The sequence below is a fragment of the Haplochromis burtoni genome, unplaced genomic scaffold (assembly GCF_018398535.1).
Source record: "Haplochromis burtoni strain Fernald_Lab_line unplaced genomic scaffold, NCSU_Asbu1 Contig_77, whole genome shotgun sequence".
NCBI lineage: Eukaryota > Metazoa > Chordata > Actinopteri > Cichliformes > Cichlidae > Haplochromis > Haplochromis burtoni.
The window spans coordinates 1066121-1087580 of NW_024582438.1; the positions used below are offsets into that span (position 1 = coordinate 1066121).

The 21460-nt window shown below is 42.9% G+C and overlaps 1 protein-coding gene across 1 annotated transcript in view; it reads right to left on the minus strand.

Annotated features, from left to right (window-relative positions):
• Positions 1-20659, minus strand: part of tspan18b (tetraspanin 18b) — a 36039-nt gene extending 15380 nt beyond the window's left edge. Inside the window, exons 1-2 of the mRNA XM_005929112.3 lie at positions 20320-20659; positions 948-1031 (exon numbers count right to left, since the gene is read on the minus strand). Of these exons, the coding sequence (XP_005929174.1) occupies positions 948-950 (3 nt within the window). The 5' untranslated portion in view covers positions 951-1031; positions 20320-20659. The remainder of the gene's footprint in view (positions 1-947; positions 1032-20319) is intronic.
• Between the last annotated feature and the right edge of the window lie 801 nt (positions 20660-21460).

Below are 21460 nucleotides of genomic sequence, written 5' to 3' on the forward strand. Positions count from 1 at the left end.
ACCAAAGATAGCTTGGGAAAATTCCAAGATGGTCATGGCATGGAAAGAAAGAAAGAGCAGGAGTTGCAACTGTGCGTGTCATAGCCTCCAGTTCAGCAGCCATTATCACTGCACAGTCTACATCCAACAAACCTGATGTCATTGCCAGGTTTATTAGATTCATGCACAGTGTGGCTTGACCGTAAGGCGCCTGAAGGGCACCCAACAAGTGACAGCTTGAGCATTAACACACACGTTGCAATAAACTAAAATGAAAAGTTTAAAATCAATACTTATGTAACTGAAAACAGCTCGACTTTGCTCATGATCTTACATGTCACTTGCATATGTAGCACATATTATTTGCTTCACTGGATGCTTTTTATGCTTCCATGTATGACTGACTGCAGCTGATGTGTCTGGGTCTAACATCCCCTTTAACCTTTCAATCCATACGTGTCTGCTGCTCTGCTGTGTCTGGAATACTAATGCTACAAATGCCAATGCAAATCAGGGACTAACAAAGACCAGTGCAAGACTGCTATGATAGCAAAGGGACAAAAGCACGTCTGCCTCTTTGCAGGACCGGCTTCACACTCACACACACACACACACACACACACACACACACACACACACACACACACACACACACACACACACACACACACACACACACACACTCTTGCTCTAGCACTGTGCCTCCTGTCGGCGATAACAATGGTTTTGCGCCTGTGCTGTCAGCATCTTACTGAAAAGAGTCTGTCAACAACCTCTTTATGCAGCGCCTCTCAAACAATTTTAAGTGTGTTGAAGTGGAATTATTGTTGGATTTGCTAGAAATTATTCATGAAAACACCCCCACGTTCCAGACATATACTGAGGAAAATGTAAAGGAAACACATAAATATAAGGTGAAAATGAAAAACTGCGCGTGTGCCGCTTTAGCAGATAAAACACTACCATACCATGTGTATCTGCTTGTTCCTCGTCTTCGTTCAGGTGAAGCTGATGACTTCTCTCGCTTTTCTCTCCTCTCCTGTTTTCATGGGCTGTTGGAGAGAAGCACAGCAGAAGGAGCACAGGTCAAGACTGAGGTAATGAGATGAATGAACAGTGAAGCAGCGGCGAAGAGAAAGAAAAGTGGTACATTTGTCTTGGTGCACGTAAGTCATCTGAGCAGAGTAAGAGCGAGAGCTTGGAAGAAAAAAAAACAAAAAAAACATAAAAAACACAGAAAATAAAATTCTAGGACACTTAAAATGACCGAGTTTGCATTTATTATGTATGAAGCGCTCGCTCCCCGCAGTGCTCCAATCTAGGACTGTAACAGTGTTTTCTCTGTGTGAATTTTTCCACTTCTCTGCTGGAAGGCAAAATTAAACAGGGACAGAACAGGAAAATGCACTGCCTTTAGTCGCAGCAACCCAGACCAAAGTTCTGGGCAGGTAAAATTTTAATATCTGCCTCGAGGTATTAGAAACAGTGTATCTTCTCACTAATTAACTATCCTTTATTAGAAAACCCAACACACCACAATCTCCTCATGCAGTTTGCGACTTGACCTTGATGAGCATCTGAACTCATGCATTATTCACTGGAAGTAGAATACCTTGCTTTCTTACCGCACGTTGCTGGCTTTAACTGTCAGTGTAAGATACGTCTCCAGCCGAGTGTGTCTAATGAGCATAAATGCTTTAAACTTTTTCCTGTTTCTAAACTGCTTTGCCACAACTGTCTCCCAGCTGAAAATAACGATATCGCAATGAGAGCCAATTAAATTGGTGGTATTTCAGCCTCCATGTACAAAAATAGTCAGCAGCACAGTTTTGACTGACAATACTTTGGAGCCAGTTTCAAAGCACTGGCACTGACAACTACCGCATCAAATATGGAGAGAGCTGCCTACGAAGACATGAACGGCAAGCGGCTGTTGCCACATTAGATGGTGAAATACAGGCAGGGTATTCTCATTCTGACAGAGGCTCGGGGATGGAGAATATCCCAAGAGTATTCTGGCTGATAGAGCCAGCCACATCATCCCGCAGACACACCATATTGCCAGCAGACATCAGATTCACCAGGACACAAAACCCAACTGACGTTGCCAGCTCCATATAGAATAGAAGGCGCTGATTGCATCTGGAAAAGGCAATCAAAGGCTGACTGAGGAGAGTGGACAAATCTGAGAAGTGGGGAGATGCACTGGAATGATACACTCCCTTATCTAAGCACCCTGAACTCAGACAATACAAGGTACACGTGCTCAGGAAATCATTAACATCCTTACAGTGGATACGCATGCATGGGCAGCCTTGTTGAGTGAGTCTTATAGAAAATATTCACCATATGGTTTAGCTCAGAGATCCCCAGGTAATGCAACACTGTAATCCTTTTCAGTTTTGCAGCAGATTATAACAAACAGCAGCATATATGTAAGTAACTCTCGTCATTACGGTTTGTAATCAGGTACAGAGCGGTCAGATTTTACCATGAAGCCTGTTGCAGTGGCAGTCTCTTTTGAACCCCTGTTTAGAGAGCTATTAGCCGGTGAAGAGCAACAGTGTTGAGGGTCTGCATTATTTTTTGGTTTCCATGGAAACCCTTCCATGGGAAAGTGGAGCACCAATAGGATCGCAGAGCCTCAATGAATCGCTTATGGGGGGGGGTGCGAAGAGAGATCAGCGCAGGCGGCTGAGAAAGCACAACAATAGGACGAAACCTCGAGGGGAGGACTAGAAAGGCCAGGCCACTGAGGGTCCAACAAAGAGAACGAGTCAACACTAGAGAAAAGGTTTCATCTACATCCGCTCGATGACTTTCCTTTTAAAGGAAATCTCCCTTGCCAATTTGTCACTGACATTTAAGCGCCGAAGCACTGTGGGCAGTTTAAACATCAAGGCAGCCACTAATTGATTAGTCTGTGCTGTTATTTCAGGCTCTGACAATATTATTGCATCATCAACATCTATCTTGTGTGCAAGCCATCAGCACATGATAAATCACGTGCTTCAATACCACTCACAATAGAGATAGCAGGGGAAACTGTAGTATCATAATGCAGTAAGAATATACTCCTTATATAAACACTGCCCTCACCTTTCCAGGCATTTCTCATTCTTGAATAATACAGTCTAATATCCATGGTCATTCTGAGTGTCAGTGCTTACGCAGATAGCCGCTGAAAGGGCTGAAAGGGAATTAGAACAAATTCATTTTGGTTGAAGCACCAGTACTTAGTGAGTACTTATGAACTATGGATATCAAGCTTCTATTCCCTCCTTTTTTTGTTTTTTTTAAAACAAAATTGATGATTTTTGTGTGCATAAGAACAAATGCCTTCAATAAAAATGCTCAAAAGCCTCCGTATGTTACTGCCATTTGTCAGCTTCTCTGTCTCTTGCATCATCTGTGATGCCAGATTGATTCTTTTAAACATGCAGAAACCTCAAGAACTGAACAATGAACCCACCACAAAGTGCCAAAATCTGCAGTTCCTCTAATCGGCACTTGAGGCCAATTTCAAAAGTGAGTCAAACCAGATGGAGTCCGCTGTTAAAATGCATCACTTTATAGAAGAAAAAGACACATCTATAGCTTTGTACAAAGAAGCTTTTGGTCTCTATAACTAATACCCACCTTCATAAGAACTGTAAGGTGAGTTCATCTTTTCAATAACTCATCAAGTTGAAGCACAGCTCCCCCAGAAACTGCTGCTGCTGAATGAAACTCTCTTTGAAAGCATCCTCACAAACAGCATCAAGGTGCGGTGCAGAAGCTGCACAGCTGCTGAGCAGAAGGACCTACACTGTTGGTGAAGACTGCCTAGCATGTGGTAGGGTTGGAGCTATGACACCACAGAGATGTCTACACTAACCGTCTGAAGAAGGCAAAAGCCTCAATTCAGACACTTTCCTCTCCGGTCAGCCTCGATTTGAACTTCAGCCATCAGGCAAACAGATAGACAAACAAATTAATACAGTCCCACACAAGCTGAGCTTCCCCCGAGCTATGGCCTTCATCACCCCCCCCCATACACTAGAACAACATGCACTGACAATAACTTTCAGGACTATCTTTGCATCCCTATATAACCACTCCATCTTGAATAATAATCTATTTATGTTAATTTTTCCCGGTGAACATAGGAGAGATGGCAGTCTAAACATCGGTATACTTGTATAACAACAATAAAGTATTTTCGATTCCATTCAAACTTCACTAATGCTAAATGTTTGAGTTATTAGGGCCTGACAGCTTTGAGTGGCACTGACAGCTGTAGCTGCTAGCTGCCTGCGAGGCTTCACCACAGCTGAGTCACTGAACACAATCGACCACATTGATTTTTAATAATCTAACATTACACGCATGACTTTCTGTGCTCATCCAAGACACGTTGATTTAATAACATTTTAAGCACAGGCCAATTTGCATGTTAGGCAGGAAACCTTTTGTGACATGTCAGAAGTCAGAGCACAGCACCCAGTTTGAGCTGTGGCACTTCCTCTGAGGAAAGGAAGTGGAAAGGACAACAGTACAGGAATAGACAGTATTTCCATCTACACATTATAATTGGGTTTAACCTCAACTTCTCACTAATGATGACAAAGAGTAAACCCCTGAGCTTTACAAGGAACTCCAAATTTGGAGATAATAACCTAAGGGGCGGTTTACGGCTTAAATCCAACTTTCATAAAGACACTTAATCAAAGGAAAAATCTACAGCTCTGGATGTCATTCCTCCCTGGTGATCTTTCGCCATATACATCAAGCTCTAATATTACAGAAATGAGAAGGAGGCCACTTGCCGGCAGCTATACATCTCCTAAGCGTCCTCTTTAATGAGGGCAATGCTGAGGCAGAATTATCGCCTTACTCCATCTGGATTTATTGATCTAACAGTGCAAGTCAACTACCAGAGACAAAGATAAACCAGCACGATGGAGAAACAATCCCTGCACTGATCAGAGGGCATCCAACAGCTAATCACTCACCCTTTCCTCTCTGGCCACAGCAAACCCAATTCTTCTTTGTTCCTCACGCTACAGTAGGTGCTCCGGGGAGGTTACACGCGGGGCAAGAGCGTATTCATGCATTTGGGGTGCATTATTTTTCCAGCTAAAAGATGCAGACTGAACTCATTAAGCAAGCCTTGTGTTTTCTCAGTGTTAATCGCTTTGAGCTAAATGGGAACCTGATGAGAATGCAGCTCTTGGAAGTGTGTTTGGAGGGTGCTATTTTGATGTGGATGAAAGATGACACTGTGTCCAACCTCTGTGGCAAACATTAGCCAGGGCTCGTCTCTATTCGCCAGGTTTTTTCCGGCAGGAGCTTGTACCTCTCACGTCTGCAAAGAACAGCGAGACGTGTCTTACACAGAGCCTTTCAGGTGTGCGACTTGCTTCTCTAAAAACACAACAGCAATTTCTCTCTTGTGACAAAGTGATGAAAAAAAAGCAGTTGAACTACTTGTTATTTTCTTTAACCCATGCTTGTCTGACTTAACCAGCTGCCTTGTGCACCACCACACTTTCACCCTACTTCCCAGGCCCCCAAGTCTAGCCCTCTCCTTATCTCCGAGGAGCCAGGGGTCTGGGGAGGGGGCATCAAAATACCGCTTTGAAGTCAAGCGATTAAAGAGGAAACCTGTCGAATTGGGATGATGGGGCTAAGGTTGGGAGAGGAGGAGGATCAGTAAGAGGGACAGGAAAGGCTGTGAATACTGAGAGCTCGGGACCCATGGGACACAATTAAGAGGAAGGTTTTTTTAGTGAGGGTTACAAAAACACGGAAAGGATAGCAGCAGTGCACCCTTCCAAGCCAAGGTAAGAGTTCATTACTAGATACACAAAGGGGGAGGGGGCTGAGGCTGCTAAATCCAGTTTGTTCACCGCCAGAGGTGCGAGCTGTCGAACAGCCACAGGATAATCATTTTCCAACCCACAGAAATCCCTCAGTCAGTAAGTCTTGAGAACTGTGCAGAAGTGAGCTCAGGGAGCTTCAAATCTAAGAGGAATTTGGAAGAAAATCCAAGCTGCATGCACAGAGAGGAAGTTAGCACAGTTTTCATAAAGTGTTTCGTGTACACAAAAAGAAACAACGCCAGATCTGCGCTCAGTTCAAACTATTAGATCAGACTATTGTAGACATTTTTTTCATTAGTAGAGCTGTAACATGGGATGTATACTGATACAACTGATACCAATCCCATTATTGATTCCGTTTACTTTTTAGTTCTTGATTACCGTCCCTTTTTGATCTGTGTGATCTCCAAGTCTATATACAGCATACAAACAGTGCTTGTTTGAGGTTTGTAAAAGTTTCATATCATTGTTTTGCTGCATGTAAGTCTTACAACAGCATGCCCGTACTGATGAAAGGAATTGATTAGCTGGAAGGCAAACGATTCTGATAGATTAGACCATTTGGAAACCATTCTCAGCTGGTTCCGATCACTAATTGTTGTTTTATTTATCAATCCCAGTTAAAGGTCCTAAAGCTCAATGCAGTGTCTGCACATTGATATTTTGAATCTTTGCAACAAAACCCAAAGCTTCTGAAAACATAAAATAAACACCATTTACTAACAATTTAAAATATGGAACTTTTGGCAGCGTCTCCTGAGTAACTGACAGCCTATTTTTTGTTGGTCACTTACAGCTATAGCAATGACAGCTTGTCAGTCAGCCTGCACATACAGATCAGGCTCGATGCTGCAAACAGAAGACCGTTTTACAAAATGATGTATTATGCATGTATAGAACAAATACAGATATCTGCTGCACCTAAGAGACTGAAATATATTATGAATCAGCTACATTTTGTACAACAGCGTATGATATCCTGACTCCCCCCGAAGCACGCTGTAGAAATATTGGCCCACTGTTGTCCTATACACCCAACAAGCTGCTTAAAAAAAAACAAACAAAACAAAACATCTGGTAACCATTTCTAGGCTTCACTTAAATGTTTCTGCAATACCGTGAGGTAATAGTGTTTTTTGTATAGCTGTGAAGATCTGATTCCCTACATCTCTGAAAAGAGATGTAGAAATGGCAGAGAGAAACATCCTGTACCTGTGAGATTAGCTGTCATGGGATATGATCTTTCTCACCTTGACCTTTCTGTCAGCTGAAGCTCATGACTCTATTTAGTGGGTCATGAGCGGTAAACATCATAATGCAAAAGATACACAAGAAGTGGAAGCAAGAATATGTGCGCAATGGGACCAGATGAAACTTATTTTCATGATTAAAACCAGGAGGAGGAGGAGGAGGAGTGACTTGGACTCCTTCCTCTTCTGAAACGTCCATACGCTTGACAGGCTGTGCCAAGCCAGTGATGTTTTGCTTTTGTTAATCTGAATTTGCTCCATGGCCACTTTGTAACAGTTTGTACATCACACTGCCGCATGAATGAAAACAAAAACTTTTGGCACAACTAACGTATAAATCCCAAAAAGGAGCAATGTCTGGATCACTGCCTGGTACTTACAGCATCAGATCTGGTTCCAATTCTTAATGGTTTTCACTACATACCTTGGTGAACACACCCCAGTGAAGCTTCCTACTTCAGAAATAAGATGATGATGATGCACCGACTGACAAAAACTATTTTGTCGGCGTATTTTAAGTTCTAAAACCGCTGTTTGCAAGTTGTTGTTGTGTTCAAACAAGGGGAACAATGCTGTAAAGGCTGGGCTATAACAACACATGTTGGGCTTATTAGCGTGCAAACATGTGGGTCGCATTACTAAAGAAAAAGTACAAACACACACAGAGAAAGACTGCAGGACATCCTGATATATATCCAGGATCTGATGTCATTTTGATTTCATACCTCAAAGAGATGCTTAATGTGAACAAAAATAATCCAGATAACATAAATATACATACATTTTTGGCTCTCCTTTAGGTTTGTAAACACAGCAAAAACACCATGTTTACTATATTTATTTTAAAAAAAGAAATATGCTTGAAGTTTATAATATTTTTTACATTTGCCTGCAATTAAGACTGTGACATGTTGGTTTCATCTTGCAGTAAATTATGTGAATGTCAAAACCTTTTGAGCCCAATTTATTGAGAAATAAAGAAAAACATTAGCCATTTCAGCATAAGCCAGTTAATCACAGCGTGGTTTGGCAGTTTTCTGCGGCTGACAAACACTGAGGCATTTATTCGGGTTGTCCAGCAGCTTTTTCCATCTATCAGACACATGTTGGGAAAATTAAACATGGTTTTTAAAATAATCACACCCGGCAAAACCAGTTCAACATTTAATCTGTTACGAGTTTTCATTTAGGTGAATTCAACAACGGCTTTAAATTGAAACTCCTAAACCAGAGACATGCAATACAAGCAACACAAATACTCCACATGCCTGATATGCAGCAGCACGTTATGACGACTCCTCCTTCCAAGGAAAGATGGTAGCCTTCGTTTTTGTGGACTTTGCAGAGGGCTGCACGGGAGCAGTAAGGCAGGTGTCCCACTGGGTTATGAGAGCCAGAAGCTTTGCATCTGGATCATTTCCTCGGCACACAGGCTCCACACTGGGAACTCCTCATAAAGCTGCACATATGCCAAAGAACCCTGTATCCCTCAGAATTCCTCATCCATGTCGGCCTGTATGTGGCAGCTGCGGTAACAAGCAGCAGGTAACAAGCTGTGACAAACTCACAACTGAGAGCGACACATGCGTTTTGTCTCTCACACTGTCAAATATGCCTGCGCTAATAGCCAAATACCGTGGAAGTGTGTTTCAGCGTGAGCCAGAAAAGAAAAAAAAATCATTTTATCACCATGAGAGCAGGGTGCGATTCATGGCGGGAGGATTACTGGAGCAGCGGACGAATGATGAAACCTGGATAAAGTATAAGTACAAAGTGTGTGAGTAAGACTCCTGCTCACTGCAAAACCTTTCCACACCGGTTCACTCTACGCTCGATTCTCCTCGGACAAAGCTGAGAGATATCTGAATGAAAGAGGAAGCCAGGAAGGCAATGAAATGTGGAAAAAGAGGGGGAATGGAAGCTGGACTATTGCCATGGTCCAATCTCGTGAAAATGCAGAAGTGCTTTGAGAAACATTCCTTCAATAGGCCGAGGGAGCCTAGTGAGACTCCTGACGGTGAGGAGACGTCAGGAGAAATCATGCTTGGCTCAACACAAAAAGCACTCAGAGAAATGAGATTTAATCTGCTGAGCTTAGAGTAAATTAGCCAGATGTAAACAGCCTGTGCCATTTGTGAGAAAGTTCACTTCCACAGTCCTGCTGCTTGGAAAAACGAAACACCAAATATCACCAATAAAAATAAACTCTGCAAACACTGCTTTTTTCTTTTCTTTTTTTATTAAAGGTCAACATGAAACTTTCACAAGACACGGACATCACAAATGTGGGAATCTGAGGGTTAAGGTTAACAGGCCACACTGAAACACTTTCTCCCTGAGAATGATCTGCCTCCAGTCCTGAGATGTGGGAAAGGGAGTTTATGCAATTACATCACATTGATTTATGGGAGAGGGAGGAAAGATAGGGAGAGGATGGAAACTGAGCTGCTTGGAGAGGCTCCAAGATTAAGTCCCAGAAGAAACACAAGTCAATAGATTTACACCACAGAACATGATGGATCTGAGACAATCGTACGGGGAGGACTGCGGTCGTAGAAGCACGGGCAACACGGTGAGGTCAAACCCATCTGAAATTATTGGTTTCGATTTAAAACTAAAAAAAAAAAAAAAAAAAAAAAAAAACCCCGCTAAACTATGAAAACAGACATAATTGTAATGCAGACTCTTCTCTGCGAACCTGCTCATGGTTGCACACGCCGATAACAAGCTCAGAATAGCAATCACACCGCTGCTGATATACTTTTAATTCTCTCAACTCAACTGAACTCAAGCAGAGGGACTGATGCAGATGCTGCTGATGCCGTCTTGAGTATTAATTGGGATGGTGACGAAATTGTGAGTAATGCGCTCAAGCGTGCACTGCAGCTTTTGTGGGGTAGCACAGGCTAACAGTTATAAATAAATAGTCCACTTAGTGCTCCCACAGTCCTGAAACAGGACCACAGGAGTGACCACCGCTGGGATATTTATGGCGAAACACATTATGTGTTTATTTAAACGTCTGACTGATTTTAAAATGAAAAAAAAAAAAAGCAATCCTGCGAGCTGAAGCAGAGGAGTACTGCAGATCAAAGGTATCCAAGGGGTCTGTTATATAGTCTTAACAACAACAAAAATATATCTACAAACAGCTGCAAACAACATTTAAGCCTAGAGAACAAATATAAGATGCAACTCATTACTTTTCACGGCGTGGGACTTGTGTTTATGTGAGCCACCAAATGGTGAAGAGATGAACAAAGCAGAGGGAGATTACAGATGATATCCCGTATAATGAGCTGTGGTGATGCAGGAGGAGATATGGAACGCTTTCTTTTCTTTCCTTTTTTTTTTTTTTTTTTTTTAAAGTTGCTGTCTGCAAAGTCTTGAGCTTCTTGGAAGCACAACACACATTTGGCTCAAGCCAAAAGCAACGGGATAAATATATAGACACACGGAGCTGACCAAATATTTGAAGGGGGGTGTTTTGAAAGCTCACAGTGTATAGACTCCACGGCCGCACCCGATGTGGCAAATAGCTCACCCTGAGATGTTTTGAGTGAGGAAAGGGTAGACATCTGTTCCTTATTTAAAAAAAAAAAAAAAAAAAAAGGGGGGGGGGGGGGCTTGTCCATTTCCAAAGTGCCTGCAAAGATACGCAAAAGTGGTTGTGATAACTGCCCGCTATATTGGCTTTCCTCTGCCTCAATGTTTCTTTTGTGAGACCAAATTTTAAGCATTAAAAGGAATTCATCTAAAAGCTGTTTTATCTTTGTTAAATCCTGTTTTGTCATCTGTCCAATTAAAGCAGCAGTCTGGAGCCAGCAGCAGAACCACCATTTTTTTTTAAGCTAAAAAGAACCTTTACACGTCCAGGGGTTTTCACAGACACCCACAAAATTACTTTGGCTTCATCGTTGGTGCCGAGATATTTCATATGGGATCTGCCTCCTGCCAAGTGTTATCGGGAAAGACGATCTGGCAAGCGATCCTCCGGGGTGCAAACTCTTGGAAAATTGCCTGAGCTGTCTGTTTTGTCCTCAAACACTTCACACTTGTGAGCGTCACAACCAGGTGGTCAAGAGTACATTGGACCACTGTGCGAGCAGCCTGTCATCCTGACGTGAGACGAGTGACAAAACGAGCGGGAAGCCAGCCAAGCTCACCTGATGTTCCACTGAGGGGGGAAAAAAAATCTCCAAGTGTGTCTGATCTGGGGGGGGGGGGGGGGGGTGTTCTCGCTTTTTGAACATTTAAATCGATGAGCACTGCAGCCAATTTGATTTCACATACTGGAGACACCTGTCCTGCCTGTGCTATCTTTGACAAACACATGTGAAGGTGATCCCTGGATGCTGGTGTCAGAAATGTTGGAATCAAACACATTTTCATAAAAATATCAAATGCTTTAATATTACTTTAAATAATTAAACAGTGGCCAGCTTTTTCAATTCCACAGACTCTCTTCTCAAGCTTCAAAGCAAAGAAGCAACAGAGAGTTACGGATTAAGGAAAAGGGAATTATGCTTCATGGTTTGCCTGTGTTTACCCTAATAACTATTAGTAAATAAAAACTATTTTACCATGAAGAACTACAAAAGAAAAAAGAGATCTATTTTCTTCTTAGAAAACGCATGACTTCTTAAGAATTCCTCTTGGATGTTGCAAAGCCACAGAGAATATTAAATGCAGCACATTTCCTTCATACTAATGGTGTGGTTTGCTTGTGGCTGCAACACATCAGCTGGGGTTGACATACCGTTTGCCCAAAGGACAGAGGCCGGGTTTTAGTGCACTGACCCATGAATGCTGTCTCGAGCACGCCGCACTTTTAAAGAGGCAGCAGGTTAAAAATTTCATAAAGCGCCATGAAAAAGTCATGAGGAAGCAGTGCGTACCGTCTTTGCCGTCTAATTGTTTTCGCCTTTGAGGAGTAAAAATAACAGTCTACACCGTGTACATCTGATCTGCTGTTAAAAGGCAATTATTCAGTCAGACGTGAAGGGGGCAGACGTTCAGCACGCAGGGAGGCTGTCCAAGAACCATCACTACGATCTTCACACAGGCGTACTCTGGATTGCTGGAGGATGCTGGTTCACTTGGACAACCTCAGTTGGCTTTGAGGGATACATTGCGAGCAACAGTTCAGCTTCAGTTTTCAAACCACATGTAGTCCAACAGTGCGACTGTGTGCAATAAACAAGGACGACGCTGAAGGGAAGCTAAATCCGGCAAGGAGCACACCTGTGTCACACTTGTAAGACGCCCCATAACCTCAGGCGACAAAACGTTATTGCACGAGTAAAGCGAATCACAAGCAAGCCTACAAAATGTAAACAGAAAACAGCGGAGGCAGATGCCCGCCACATAAACTGCCATGACTTTTAAAGATTTTCACTTTCCTGTTAACAAGCTCGAGGTAAATGCAGTCGTCTCTCTCAGAGGCTTGTGATCATGGTGGGAGAGAGACCGTTATTAGCCCCCCAGCCCCCCCCCCCCCAACAAGTTTCCCCAGGTACAGCTTCTAACCTGCTGCGAGCTTCTTTTTTTTTTCTTTAATTAGAAAAAACCGATCTGTGGCCTTGATGCCCTGGAAGCTAACAGGGAGCCCGTATGTCTAATAGACCTGTGGCAAGTCTGACCCTGTGGGAGGGCCTGTAACATTGCTGTTATTCCACAGGAGCTACAGGGGGGAGCAGCACTGTGGACGAGGTGTGTGGGCTATAAAGACAGCAAAGCCAGCCAGCTGACAGGAAAAGGGACTGAAACGTGAATATGAACGCACATAATCAGTTTGCAGTGAAAGAATCACATTAGCCTACTTACGTCTCTTGAAGTTTACAACGTTTTCTTCCAGGTTAAAATAAAGAAATCTCTGCTTAGCTAAGGTTCCCCCCCCCCCCTGTGCGATTCAAAACATTTCACCCACATTCAAGCAGATATGAAAGACATATGCAGTAAATATGAAGCAACACCATTTTCCACTAGAGTTGTAGCAGCAGCACCCAGGCTGCAGGGGTGTGTGTGTGGGAGAGCTTCATGTGCACTTGTGGTTTTGTATTTGAGGTTTGTATGGGTATAACTGACTGGAACAGCAAAGTGTTATTAACAGACCGGGATGCAAACCCATATCACGCTGAATATAAATCTCCAAAAAGCACTCTATAATTCAGCCACTTTGGAAAAGCAACAGACAGCAAACAAGACGACGTCACACACCAACCAAGCGTCCGCTCTGTATCATTAAACCTGATGCGACTCCACCCTCGCCGCTTTGTTTCCCCGACTTCCAATCAGAATGTAAATGTTTGAAAAAGTGAGTTAATGAGGTATCATCCAGCACCAACATGCCTTTAATTTGTTTACAGTGATAATGACCTAATTATCTGGGTCATCATTAACAACCTGCTGTCCATCCCTACGATAATTTGTACGCTCTAAATTGCCAAATCAATTTCTGACAAGAGCAAGTGTGTTTGTATTTGCAAGCAACAATTATCATATCACATTATACTGTGTAGCCCGTCGTCAGTGATTAAAAATAAACAGGGATATTTACAGGCGCTCAGATCCCCTGTAGGCAGAGGAAATAAAAAGCACCGTGCTGAATATGGAATAAAATAGGGCACATTTTAAAAGCCTGCGATGACTAATAGGGGTACTCTTGTAATGCTATGGCCTTTTTATCCAAAAACCTGGATGCACAGAGTGCGAGCACTCGAGGAAAAGAACCTACAGAAAGAGGAGATTTGGGACGCAGTTGTGGTTGAAGCAACAGAAAAAAAGAGGAGAAAAAAAAAGACCAGAAGCTGGGAGAGAGTCCCATTTCATCAGAAAAAATGCCTGAGTCAGGAGCACAGAACCATTAGGCCCAGTGAGTCACAGGGAGAGGCTGTGAAAACAGATCTGAACTGAGTGCAGCTCCCAGTACCATCCTCAAAAAGCAGCCAGAGAAGAGTACAACAGTGGCCTTAAACGAAGTGCGATGGGTTTTCATGTCCGCTGGTGTCTCCTTATCAGTACATCTACTCAGATAATGCGCTCATGCTAGCCACAGACTGCTAATGTGCTTCAAGGATGCTCAATTAAATGCATAAGTGACTGCAGGAACTTTCTAAAGTTTGCAATTTTATGTGCAATTAGAAATAAAACAGCTGGTACACTGGTTGGTAAGAGGTTTTATTTGACTCAAAATAAAACAATAAAACACATATATTGGCTGGGAAAGTATTGTTTTTTGTTCAATTTTCTGTTGCTACCTACAGATGAGTAAATATAACTTAAGCTGCTCCGTCTGATATCCTTTTTACTCACTGCAATGATGCTCATTCTTCAGTTTGCCTTGTTGCTTGGATGCAGATGTAGTGACTTTGCATCCGATTTAAAGGCTTTAAAAGCCTCACAAAAAATGGATGACCAGGATTGCATTTTGCAAGCAAGTCTTGCTCTCCTGGCACAGCAATGTTTTCCTTGCCTTCTCTCTGGGTGGTGAGCACTGGTGCACCGAGTCAGAGAATAAAAAAAAAAAAAAAAGTATGAAATATATTCTTCTTCTATGTGTTTGAGTGAAAAATCTACATTCATGTTGAAATTGCAGATGTGATCTTAACTCCTGTACACCAGCAGATACTTATTATTTTTCGCTATCGATTACCATTGAAGCTCAAAAGGCCAAAACATGGCATTTAGACAGCGACAGCCCTAAAAAACACAAACAGTTGATCAGAAAAACTTCGTGAATAACTGACTGATGACTGGCATTGATGACTCACTTCAGCTCTATAATTGCACAATTTCCAATTCTCACATCACCGCTGAGAGTCAAACACACAGTGAAGAATGCTTGAAACACAACACTGGAGCTGAAGTGGACAATCAGAGTGACGCTTTTGCACATTGTGCAAACAGAGAAACATGGTGGAGTCTTACAATGGAGTCTTTTCCCATTGTTGTAGAAAATGGGTTATTCTTCCTGCAACACACTTCTTTCCTTCCTCATTGATTCGTAAGCAGTGTATAATCCCCCCCATTTGAGTTGCCTAATGAATCATGTGAGCACAGTGGCTTTATCACAATGTACAACAGCGAGTGAGTCGTTTCTGCAAAAGAAGACAAGAAGCAGTTTAAAAAGGGAGGCCAAAAGTCATCTACAGTGAGAAAGAGCCAGCGTTAGGCAGAGAGCGTGGAGAACAATCGCATCCGTAAAATGAACTCTTCCTCTCTGGTACTATTTGATTATCAGCCCAGTGAGCCGGCACTGAACCCAATGTGAGCGAGCCCAGCCGCAAACACAAAACAAATGCCTCCCTTTTACACACCTAAAGCAAAGAAAACTTGTGAGGCACTCTGCTGTACCTTTGCTACAATGCTTTCTGCATCAGCGACGCGCTTAAACATCATTCAGTACAACCAAGTCGCTCCACTCTCTGAAGCCAGGCAGATAATCTCACCGTGTCACATACCTAGACTCCTGGTCTGCCTAAGCCCCTCTCTCAGCTTTAACTACATCTGGGGGTGGGGGGGATGAAAAGACCACAAGGTGATGAAGAAACCTCCCGGCTAAAACACAGGGGATTTAGCAAGTATGCTCGCTCTGTGTAATAACTCGCGGTTCCTCACCAGTAGCCTTTAATGGCCACCTGAGTGAAATGGTTTATTAATTCTGAAAAACATTATGCAGAAGGAAAAATGGCTTGAGGGCGGGGTTGGTGAGGGGAAGCAGGGGGGAGACTTTGAGATATTTGAACAATCTGAAACGTGGCTGAGAGTGCCCTCAACTAAGAGCCATAAGCCTATTGGAGAGCCTGCTATCTGCTGAGGCCAGCTTGCCACATACATACCTTTTACCTCATTACCTGCTCTGCACAGCCATTATTGAGGGAAATAGGGTGAACGCTAGATAAGCACAAAGAATTCTTGGGCTGAGCACAAACAGACGTCCTGCTTCCTCCAGATAAAAACGGAAGAGGCCCCTTCAACTTCCTGCTCTCAGCGAAGTGTGGAGCTGCCAACTGCCCCATGTTTAGGTCACTCTCTGGTTCCTGGTGCACATGGAGACACACCGGGGACACACCGGGGACACACCGGGGACACAGGAGTGCGCGATTGTGTGTTCATGCAGAAACATGACTCGACAGCAAGCTAAGACTGAATTTATATTTACGTTGATTGGTACTTTATAATATTTATAACTATATGCATCTCAATTAAACAGTTTATATGCACTATGATGTAGCAAAACCTTTTAGGTGTGTTGTGTTTCCAACACACCTTTGTTCTAACAAGCAACTGCACTCGTGAGGTATCCAGAATTAGCATATAATCACATACAATCATCAAATATAAAATTGTAAAGTCCCCTTAGAAGGATATGCAAGCGTTTAAAATACTTGCTTAACCATACTAATGCTTAACAATTTCCATGTCTCTTTTTCGCTATGGCAACATTTACAGTATAAACAATTTACTGTGTCTACTTGCTGCTACAGCTTTGACACAACACTTTCTCACTCCTGACCAAAATTTGTTGATACCCGATGCAAACTCTTTCCTCGATCCAGATGGATGTTGTTAATCAAAGAGTTTGAATGCCTAGATGATTATTTTTACACTTTCCTTTTCCATTTTTCCTCCAGTTGTTTGGTCAGGATCACGGTTCAGGTTAAAACACCCAATTATGACACACTTCACCAGACAAAGTTTTCTGATTTGCAACGAGCTTCTCTCCAAGCAACGACAGCAGTACAGCAAATTTGAGTCTCAAAGCATCTACTCCAGAGGTTTAGGGACTGAGTCAATCCTACTGGAGAATCTTGCACATTGAAAAATGATTTAAAAAGGGATATGCCTTAAACTGCTTCCCCAGCGACTAATACCCAAGAACAAAACAGAAAATGGAAGCGTGAACGGATGAAGGTTGAAGATGATGGGGAGGGTAGCTAAACCCTAGAAAACCCAAGAATGTGCAATACCGCTGGTCAATACTGCAATAAAGATTTGGCTTTTTAAAGATGGTGCATATTAGCTTTTCTCTTGCTTTTAACAGCTAAGTATAGGTCAATCAAGAATGTAAATAATCTGGTACGAACAAGGTTAAATGTTGCCGTGCCTGGCACATTTAAAGAGAATAACATTTTTCCTATTCTAATTAAGGGCAGCCTCATCTGAGGAGGTTATTGTGTAAATTCATATTGGAGTGTGGATGAAAGTACCATTTATCGCGCATCATCGCCGGACAAGATAAGAGCTGTTGTTTGTGCTTGCTTCTTCGCTCTCCAAAATGTCTCATCAGACACTTGTGATCTCATCATGCTTGTTTTGGCCTGCCACAGTTTCAGGCGTCCTCAGCGAGAGGAAGTAGTGGGCTTCACTGACCTCGTACGCTCATTTTTCTACCGAGCTTTGCTGCGTTTTGCTTTCACGGAGGAGCAAAGTTTTCCACCTCGGCTTTATATTTTAGCAGAGCTGTGTTGTGATCAAACTTCTAGCGGAAAAGCTGCCCTCAGCAGAGAACATGAAAACACGCCGGTTTGGACATTCAAGCGCAGACGTGGCCCGTACACCAACACGCACCTTCGCTGCTTTTAAACAGCTGATGAAAAATACACCTTTCAGAAAGTAAATTATTTCTGCCAGCTGAAAAGCAAATTTCATTTTCTCCTGTCTCTCGACAACAAAGATGCCGAACCCATTACAGGCCGGGGCCTCTGCATCACACACATTAAATGAAGGGTCCTCTAGCAATCGAAAAAAGCAATTTTCTCATTGAGCCAATAGATACTCCATTTAGTTCTGGGATCTCTACGGACCACTGCTGCTGTAGTGAGGCTGATACAGGGGAAAGCGAGTGTAGAGTGATGACCCAGCCTCATTTTCCCTGTGCCTCCGCTGCTCTGAACTCATCAATATACAGACGTGTACTGCAAACTGTATAAGGGCAGAACGAAGAAAGGTGCGATGAGAAAGGATGGGAACGAGATGAAGAAGGAAAAATAGATGCGAAGCAACAGACGGAGAGAGAAAGAGAAGATGGAAGGAGGTTATGGTGAGGCATAGTGAATCAGGAATGTAAACTCAGGGTCGGTGATCAGCCTCCCCACCCTGTCATTTGCATGCACATCAGCTGATATTAAAGAAAGAGAGAAAGAGTGAAACAGGAGGGGACGGAGAGAAATCAGAGGCACCCAACCATGTGGAACCGCAGACTGATTAATTTCAGGCCTTTAATGAGCGATGCACTGCCAGGCCAGGCGGCATCAAGTCAGTCACCCCATCTTCACAGCGGGAGCTGCCATACACTACAATTCACACTTCCCCATCTCTGCCAAGGACTGAGTGACACAGGAGCAGTGAACTCACCACACTTCCTCTCCCTCTTTCCATCTCGCCTTCTCTCTCCTATTAATGTGTTTTTGCTGTTCACTTCAGCGCCGGCGCATAAACGTGTGATTAAGAGCAACACATTATCAGAGGCACTATTAAAACGAGTGCACTGATCACCGGTGGCAAGTCTCACACCAGGTGTTCTCTGTCTGTAGGTGGAATAAATATCAGCCGGGCACGCCGGAGACTTGAGTCTACTCAAACATGTTCCCATCTAATTGCTGTCCTCCGGAGTCTGCATTGTTGCTGCTAACCTTTATTCCCCGTATAAATTACACTGTAGGTTTACAAAGCCCGTTGCTGACATTTGTACTTGTATTGGAAACATCGCTGAGCAAAAAAACAATCTCTATTTTCCAACACTCATGTGAATCAAGCTGAGGAGAGAAAGGCTTCAGGCGGAGTTTAGTCATCCGTGTTGGCTGCTGCTCCAAAAGCATCAATACTACTGTTTCTTTTCCCCCCTTCCTCCTCCTCCTCCTCCTCTTTCTTTCTGTCTTTTTTTTTTTTTGACAAGGCAAATGTTCATCCGCAACATGGTGAACAAACATGCCTCTGTTCCCAGTTTCTGTGCTTCTTCTCCAGCCACCAGCTCACATTCATCTGATTTGTAGGGGGGAGAAAATGATAATAAAGAAAATAAATAAGGTGGAACAAAGAGCAGGCAGCAGAAAGAGAGACGGAGAGAGAGAAATCTTCACATGAGGCAGCAGTATAGTGGAGCTCAGCTCATTTATCAAGACAGAAGCTGATTTGTCAGTCTGTCCAAGCTGCTGGGGCGTGATATGATTCTGCTTTCTCCTGACACACTGTACCAGCCTCGGGGAGACATGGGCCCGGCAGTGACTTTAACTTGAGGCGAGAGAGCCCAGCAGACCACGCTCACCTGGACACACCGGTGAGCGTGTTAATGGGTCCCTTGGAGCCAATCTCCTTGGGCAAAATCTGATTATAACCCGATTCCCAGCTGTTACACTCAGTGACAGATGTTTTGAGTTTCTCACTGCATACTGAGTGAGTTAGAACGTCAACTTTTCACTCTATCCAACTTATCAGTTTAAAAACAAAAACAGCCCAAGTTTACTAGGAAAAGCCACAAGTACGGGACTTTCCTAAGAGTGCCGGATTTGCCCTTTCAGTCTCTGAGTATTTCATGTCTGGTCCAGAGGAGCTCTGACAGACAGAAACATGGAGGAGGTGGTTTTGGATGATGCATCCCTCTGATTAACGCGAACTGACAGTGAACTCCTGCCCTACAACGAAGGTAGCGCCATGAGAGACATCCATTTGGTGGCTCCATACGTCTCTGCAGACAGCCTGCCCGTTTTTTAGCTGGACCCCCGTGGGAAGAAAGCCAGCTTGGAGACTGACAGACGTCGCTCTGGACTGCCCCTGCTGTCAGGTTTCTCACACTATAACCCACAATTAAATGAAAAGATTAAACTACTTTCAAAGAATGTAGATATGCATCGATACATTTTTTTTTCTGCATCTCTAAAAGACGAAAGAGAGATCTGACCCGTGGTTAAAGAGGTTTTAACAACCCAATAAACGACTTAAACAATTAACAAGCGCGCTCCTGCTCGTGTCACTTCTTGCGAGGCATTTCATTTCTGCTCCTTGTTTGATGTGAAAATTAAACTCTCCGCAACAAAGTAGCTTCTGCAGAAATCAAACAGTGCGCACACAACAACACCCCTCACACCACCACCGATTAGACAATTAGACACGCTGTTGAAAATAATGACTCAGTTCAACGAGGCAGTCACGAAATTCTCTTTTAAATCTTTTGCCTCGGTGCGTAACATTTGAGTTGGAGACACTTCTGAAGAGCAGTTTCTTACCTCAGTGCCGAAACCTCTGGCTGTGACACGCTGCTTTCGCTGCTACTCACAGCCTATTTCTGAGAGCTGCTACTACTGATTGCAACCTACGTATTCAGGTGAAACAAAACCAAAAAGAAAAGAAAAGAAAAAAAAGGAAAGGCGGAATCAGCTGGGATGTCCACTGGAGTGAAACGTGCCCAACGGCGTCCAACTGTGAAAAAAGATCCACCACTACGAGATCGGCGATCCCAATTTAGACCCGCACGCAGTGTTTGGGGGAAGATTGGTATGCAAACAGTTTTCTGAACTCACTGAAAGCTGAGCGGCTCATACAGCTGCCTGCTCTGCTCCGGAGGGCGGAGACTCCGGACCACATACACGCCTCGAGTTTACGCTCACTGTGTTGTTTGTGCGTGTGTGGCAAAACGCAGCAGAAACGTGCGTTTACCAGCTTAATGGAAAGCATCAATCTGTCAAAATTAGGTGTAAGAACAGATGGGTGGTGTAATACATATCGCCAAATATGCCCTCCCCCCAAGTCTTTTAATAATAATAATAATAATAATAATAATAATAATAATAATAATAATAATAATAATAATAATAATCATATCAAATCAATAATAATAATAATAATAATAATAATATAATAATCATAATAATAATGATAATTAAGCTTGTACCGATCAATCAGTTCTTGAAAAGTTCATTAGTCACACATTCATTCAAATACCACCAAACACAAGTGTAATCAACTGTAATAACGGCCCCAGACCCCGACCCCCTGCTTAGATTTGGTCTCCACTAAGTTGTTTCTACCTGGTTTCCAAACTTTGGGGAACTCTGGATCTCTTAGGTTTTGTTGATTTATATTCAACCTTTATTGAACTCAGAATTGGAGCTGCTGAGTTCAATAACTGATTAGGCCTAGTCCATCTAAAGAAAATCATAATTTTTAATGGGTAATTAATTGTTTAAGTCTTTAAATAGGAGGGGGAAATGCAAGGAACCTTCTCTGTGTCTCATAGTTTAAAAATAAATAAAATATAAATGCAAACTGGGTGTGGGAAAGATAATTTACACACTTATCTGTATTGAAAATAAGTTGCAGCACTAGGCATGATTCAAATAATCACTTCTGCAGCTTGTGGTTAGCAGA